The sequence below is a fragment of the Tupaia chinensis genome, unplaced genomic scaffold (genome assembly GCF_000334495.1).
Source record: "Tupaia chinensis unplaced genomic scaffold, TupChi_1.0 Scaffold000117_2, whole genome shotgun sequence".
NCBI lineage: Eukaryota > Metazoa > Chordata > Mammalia > Scandentia > Tupaiidae > Tupaia > Tupaia belangeri.
In genome coordinates, this window is record NW_006159583.1 from 2,713,637 (window position 1) to 2,720,990 (window position 7,354).

Genomic DNA, 7,354 nt, shown 5'->3' on the forward strand with positions numbered 1-7,354 from the left:
GGCATGTGTGTGGGCTTGTCCAAAATCCCTAAAGGAGAACAGAGAAGGGATTGCAGAGTGGCCAGCCCTTCTGGGGGCTCCTTTCTCACTTGTCCTCTCTTTCCCTCTCTGGTGAATGCATGTGCCCTATAACAAACAAACAAACAAAAGGGAAAAAAAAAGAAAGAAAGAAAAAGAAAGAATCTCGGGCACCATCCAGCCCTTCTGAACCAAACTCTGCATGGTAGCAAGATCCCCAGATAAATTAAATGCACACTCAATTTTGAGAAGCACTATCGTAGAAGACCACAGAGCAGATTATTAGCACTAAGAAAAGAAACAAACACTAATGAGAAAAAAAAATTTGGTGGGGCTGGCAGGTGGCATGGTGGTTAAAGGTACTGGACTCCCATATGGCTGACTGCAGTTCAAGTACCCGACCTGGTGGCTTTGGTTCTAACTTTCCTTCTCTCACTCTGTCCCTCTCTGGTAAAATTAAAATAAGTAAATAAAGTTAAATAAAATAATTCTTTTTAAAAACTAATTCTTAAAATTCTTTAAAACAGAATAGAATAATAATCCCATAGTAATAATAACTAATCCAATGTAATTCTAGTTGCAGGGATTAGCAGCAGTTTACTGTGTCATACTTTCCACACGATGCATCGGCATCTTCTAAAGTATGTCTCTGGCCAAACGCATCTGAGAAACTGAGTAATTTACACTACAGCTTAGAAATGCCTTATTTACTAATTACGGTATACAATGTTAAAGAGTCCAAGAAGCCCTGAAAGGAGCAATTCTGTTTTACTGAAACTCAAGTCTGGTTTACTGAAACAAATACACTTAAGTAGGAAACTTTTTTAATACGTTATTTTTTTTTTGCCAGTGAACACGTGCACTTCTTGGAGATAAATAAAGACAGAGAGAGAAGGAGAGGGAGATAGTACCCCCATAATAAGCTATGATTACACCTCCATTCCTTCATTTCTCCATCCTGTTGGGATTTGAACACACATGCACAAGCGCCTGGTGTGTATCATAAGCTGCTGGGCCAGAATTTGAACCACACAGTCAGTCATATAGGATTCAGTTCCCTTAACCGTTACGCCATTGGGCCAGCCCAAAACTGTTTTGATTACATAGCAATATTAACATCCTTCAGAATCAGTGTCCTGTGGAACACGCTTTGGGAAACACAGCATGTTATGAGTTTGCAGCATTTAGCTTACAAAATCTTTCCTAGGGTCCTCCAACTCTCCATGAACTTTTTGTTTTCCTTTTTATGGTTACAAAGTGTACTGAATAAATTTAATGTTGGATATAAATATGAACGAAAAATAAAATTTAGTTCTTTCACAACATGTTACAGTATAGGAATTCTGAGGCAAATTAATCCAACTGTTCTGTTAAAAATCATTCAGATCTGGATAGATAAAGTTGTCTTTGTACAAACAATATGCTAAAATCTGGCCTCCACATATCATTGAAATTAAGCCGGATCCTGCAAGTAAATGAAAGGAAAATTTGGGTTAACTACCAGTCATGAATAATTCATTGGTGAGATTATACTTAAGAACAATAGTCTGGACTAAAATAATGTTTTTGAAACTGACAAAGTATTTGAAATAGACTAGTTTATAGATTCAACTAGGAGAGGATAGGTACATATGCTAGGGCTGGCAAATTGTTGAAATTTAAAACTTTCTTTAGAGAATAACTGCATGGTTTTGTCAAATCCATGGTAAGGAGCTCTTAAATCAGACATTCAAAGGCAATGCAGTAAAAGCACACCCTAAGAAACTCACAATTCTTGATTCTCTTAGCCCTTCTGACTTGCCATTTGTATTGTTGCTGCTTAAAAATATTTTTAATAAGGTATTTCTCCTCTAATTAAAAAAGAAAAGCATGCTGACTAACTTGGAAAATATTTTTAAGCATAAGAACTATTTTAAAAATCAGAATTCCCCCTACCTCAGCTATTTGGTTTTATAAAAATGCCTTTAGTTCTGGTTTCATTGGTCCAACGAGTGTTGTTTGTTTATAAATATTGATCTGACCTCATAGTTTTCATAACTCTGTTGTTCCTTGTGTGACTGTCACATCACAACCCCCATGACGAAGTAAAGTTCCCTAAGGGAAGAAACCTGACAGGTTGGAATAACTTCCTCACACAAGGACACAGGTTCAACGTGAGACCTGGAAACAGAATTTCCAAGTTTAGCCATTGTTCTCTTGTATCTAACTTTTCACTCAAAGGAAAATAAAGAAGGCTACCTAGCCCTATTCTGGTTATTGAAACTAAAACATTGGGTTGTCAGAAAAGTTGAGACACATTTTTGTATTTAAAAAAAAGAAAAACTATGCCATGACTTTCCTGACAACCCAGTAGTCACCCAATTCTTTTAGCAAATTCTATTGACTATTCTATCAGGCCTCAGTTGACTCTCCTTGGCATCAAGGTGACATTTGGTATGTGACTGAGCTGACAAAGGCACAGTAAATCCTGTGGTATTCTCAATAAAATCCCAAAGAGATAAGCTGTTTTTTTTTTTTTTCAGAGAGAAAAATCTACCTTTCTGCATATGTTTCTAGCATTTCTTTGAGTACCCTTTCTTTGGATTTATTAAAAATTTACATATTTGGAAGAATGTGCAAAATACAACATCAATATTTTATGTGTTTTCTGTATGTACTAAATGATATTGGAGAAAAGTACACATCTTAGACTTACACATATGCAAGGTAAATGGAGAAAAACTCTAGTCAAGGGGCTACAAAGTAATATAAACATGAATTCAGTTCTATTTGATGAATTCAATTCAGTTTTCTGGTCCAATTAATTGAACTCTATGAAAAATTTTTATGCCCATACTTATATATAAATACATAATCATATTAAAGAAATGCTATATATAATACATAATGTTGACATAATATTATTATACACATAAACATATAATATATGTAAATGCATATGTATATCTTATATGCTATATATATAAGGTATAATGCTTACATATACAGACAGGAAATGATGGACAGTAGGTAATTATTTTCTTTTTGAGCCCCCATCCTGGATGAGGATTAAACAGCATCCCTTGGTTGGCCACCAGAGCCTGTTCTCTGTCAGAAGCTCAGATATATTATACTTATTACATGCCAGGAAAATCTCTGCTACTTTATTTTCTTTCATTTCCCTCATATTCACACAACAAATATATATGAGCACTCTACTATGTGTCAGACACTGTACTATGGAGTGATTATTTTATTATAAACATTTTAGCTCTTAACATTTTTAAAAATACTTAAAAATAAAAATCAAGCTATCAGGACCAGAAGGTGGCATAGTGGTTAAGGTGCTTATCCCTCACATAGTTGACTGCAGTTCAAATCCCAGACCTGGCTGCTTGAAACTCACTAGATGTGTGTGTGTGTGTGTGTGTGTGTGTGTGTGTGTGTGAGCGTGCTGAAAATCCAGAGAGGAAAATGGAGGAGAAGAAATGGAGCTGTGGCTATCCCTTGTGGGGGGTGATTTCTTGCTTTCTGTCTTTCTGTCTCTCTCTGTCTTTTTAACAAGTGCACTGCCATATAACAAAAATCTCTCTCAAAAATAAATAAATAAATAATCAAGCTATTCTGTAACTTTCTTTACAAAAGGCTAAGCAGCCTTTTTGCTATTTTCTAACTGAGTTTAATATAGAAACAAATCACTGGACCATGTGTCTATTCTTTTCTAAGTCGTGTCTCCCATGCTAGTTTCTTTGAATTGAAAGCAATCTTCATAGAGCGAGAGAGCAACAGGGAAGACCTATCAGAGCTTGTGATTCTGATGAATCATTCTGTCCTCTCTTCAGTTTCCTTTTTGCTCTTTCCATCGCCTAAGCATGGCTGTCTCTATACATTTCTATAAGCGCTGCTCATTACCCTGAAATTCTCTAACTTAGAGTCTATCTCACTATCAAGACAGCAACTGTCACATCTTTGCAGTGATAGCTTCAGGATCTCCATGTAGAAGTATCTCTGGGGTGGGAATCTGTATGAGAAGAAAAGGCTAGAGAACTCAAAATTATCCAAATCTATAAGCTTCAGTTTCCACATTTGCAAAATTGGAAATAGAATACTTATCTCACAGGGTTATAATAAAGGGTAGTGAGATAAATGCAATGCCCCTGGCTCATATAACAGACCAAAAATGGTAAGTATTGCTAATATTGTGTAGGCCATTACAATTGAGCAACAATACTAGGATATATTTATGTTTGTTTGCTGTTGTCATAAGAGATTGAAGATATTGCTACCAAGATTATTGCCAAATTGAGAAGAGTAATTTTTTTTGAGAGGTTTTTGCTATATGGTACATATGTTCACCAGAAAGACAGAGATAGACAGATAGAAGCAAGAAATCACCCCCTGGGGGGATGGCCACACCGCGATCCCTTCTCCTCCATTCTCCTCTCGGGTTCTTGGGCAGGCACGCACCTCTGCCTGGTGTGAGTTTGAGCCACTGGGTCTAGGACTCAAACCTCAGTTGACTACATGAGTCCAGCAACATAGCCATTACACTAACTGCTGGTTCCCAATATTTTTTAAGATATATGTTCTTCATGTTTGAAGGACAGGTGCAACAGATTTCAAAGTAAATGATTTTCATTCTTAAATATTGAAATCTGTTTAGAAGCATCCTCTTTGTTTTATGGGGCAGATTATTAGCAACAAGAAAATGTTACTATTGTCATATTGCTTTCCCTCTCTAAATTTCTAATTATTATTATATAATATTAAGGAAGAAAATAAATGAAGGTGATATTATTATAATATCTGCAGGTTTGCTGTTTTGTAGTTTCGTTTTCTTATTTCATAAAATTTTACGGGAAACACAATTATTTACATGAGATTATTTAAAACTAAAGAATGAGCTAAATGTAGTTGGCTATTTTACTTTTATAAAATGATGGTTTTAGAAAACAAGAGGGAAATCAAAGTTAGACACCTTAAAGAACATCTTAACTGTAAAAGCTTGAAATATTGTAAAAGCATAACATTTATTGACATTGTTTCAAGTTAGTGGTAGTATAAGAGAAAGGAAAAGGTCCAGAATGTTCTCTATGCCATTGCTATTTGAAGTATGATTTAGAGGTTAAGGTGCTGGACTCCCACATGGTTGACAATGGTTCAAATTCCAGACCCAGCAGCTTGAAACTCACACTGGGTGCGTGTGCTTGTGTGTATGCCTAAAATCCCAAGGGGAGAATAGAGAAGGGATTGCAGCATGGCCATCCTGCTTGGAGATGATTTCTCCTTTCTGTCCCTCCGGCAAGTGCATGCCCTATAGCAAAAATCTCTCTCTCTCTCAGAAAAAGGTATGGTCCATGAACCATCAGTACCCACACTATCTGGGTTCTACCCAGACTGACTACATTTTAGAAAGATACTCAGGTGATTTACATGCACTATGCACATTAAAGTTTGAGAAATTCTGCTTTACACTACACTTTTAGGGCTTTTATATTGAGAGAAGACCAGAAAAAAGGGGGGGAGGCTCATTTATTTTAGTATATTAGTATATTCTTATAGTCCTTGTTCCTTGCACACAGATTCTTTTCACACTTTACTAGTTTCAGTACACGGCCAATTTTGCTGTTGTTCCCACTTTGTTCATCATCATTTTGTCTTTATGTAGATTATGTCTTGAGTCTTGACTCCTTCACTTAGATCAGCCTACAAAAGGCAGTTCCCTCCAGTGATGTATGTAACAGGTTTTAGCCTCTGCTGTCTATAACAGGCCAGCTAGTGGCATGGTGGTTAAGGCAACTGATCCACATGGCTCACTGCCTGGTTTAAGTCTCTGACCCAGTAGCTTAAAAAAACATGCAGGAAACATACACATATGTGCCCCAAATCCTGAGAGGACAGTGGAGAAGGGATTGTGACATGGCCATTTCTCATTTCTCCTGCCAACCCTCTTCTTTTTCTCTCTTTCTGTCCCTCTCTAACGGGCACACAAGATCTATGGCAGGCTGAAAAAACAAAACAAAACAAAACAAAAACCAAAAGCAGAAGATCAACCTTTTGAGAATTCATGAATGTTGGAAAGGGATTTGTTTTGATAATAAACCTAAATAGCTCTGCTCTAGTTCCCCTATTCATTGTAGCTCAGTCCTTCTTTCCTACCATAAGGGAAAAATAATGGGAAAAGAAAGAGGGAAGAAAAGCGTGTTGGGTAAGCTTCAGAGGGAAGCTATGGAAACCCACGGCTTGATGGAAGTTTTGCCAAGATGAGGGGTTTTAATTCATTTTTCACTTATTCCAGTCCTTCCATTATTATGCAACAAACAAAGTATGTCTAAATTCTAAATTTTATCAAAAGGAGAAGTAGAGAATAATATTCTTCATATGGCTATTTGATGATCTGTTTTTGTTCCCAAGTATGTATCAGGATGGCAGCTTTCCTTGTGTGGATTATAACTGAAATGGCCTGACAGTGTATTTGGGCAAATGAGACAGCCAGTTGAGTCCATCTTCAGTAAAACTGTGTGGATTTCATTATCTTGGACATCATCATTACTATTATTGTCTTAGCTAGATAATAATGTAAGAAAACCTATGTCTAAGATAATAAAAATCTATTTCCAGAAGTTATTCTACTTTACATTATATTGTGCACTAAAGAACCTAAACTGAAACAAATCCACTATACCTAAAGCAGCCCACCAGTGAGATGTCAAGGGGAATTCCAGCATAACTGCAATAGAAAAAAAAATGAGTGTTTATTTCCAACACATGATTTTTTTATATTTAACTTTATATAAAATAAAATTTTATAATAAATTATATTATCATAAACTTTTTGTTACAATGAATCATATATATCTTTACAGTGTGTTACATTTCTTTTTCCAGCATGATTATCATGCATCTCAGTCAAGACAAAGACATTCCTATCCTATCCACATCATCATCAAATAGCTTTTCATTATTTTTTCAGATTATTATTATTATTATTATTATTTATTCTCATTTTTTAAACATTCAACCACTACATATCATTTGATTTGTATAAAAATTTACCCAACATGAAATACTTCTCAGAGCAGTCCTGTTGAGAATACTATACATGGTATCATCAACAGGTAATAAACCATTTCTGTGTCCCGCTAATGTCAGGCCTCTCTATTTGTTCTCTTGTGGTCCTTCTCCATACTCTTCCCTTCTTCCCCCATTCTACATTGTCTTCAGCATCTATAACTACTTTCATTGCTTTTATGCCCTCCAATATTTTGATCTCTACCATAAAGTGCGGATAGTTGGTATATGTTAAGTGGATATATACAATATCTTTCTTTCATATCCTGGCTTGCTTCACTCAGCA

The 7,354-nt window shown here is 35.8% G+C and overlaps 1 protein-coding gene across 1 annotated transcript in view; it reads right to left on the reverse strand.

The window, feature by feature from the left end:
• Nucleotides 1–1,062: 1,062 nt before the first annotated feature.
• TMEM244 (transmembrane protein 244) overlaps nucleotides 1,063–7,354 on the reverse strand; it is a 46,209-nt gene continuing 39,917 nt past the window's right edge. The window contains exons 5-6 of the mRNA XM_027770253.1: nucleotides 6,683–6,727; nucleotides 1,063–1,483 (exon numbers count right to left, since the gene is read on the reverse strand). Coding sequence (XP_027626054.1) covers nucleotides 1,389–1,483; nucleotides 6,683–6,727 — 140 coding nt within the window. The 3' untranslated portion in view covers nucleotides 1,063–1,388. The remainder of the gene's footprint in view (nucleotides 1,484–6,682; nucleotides 6,728–7,354) is intronic.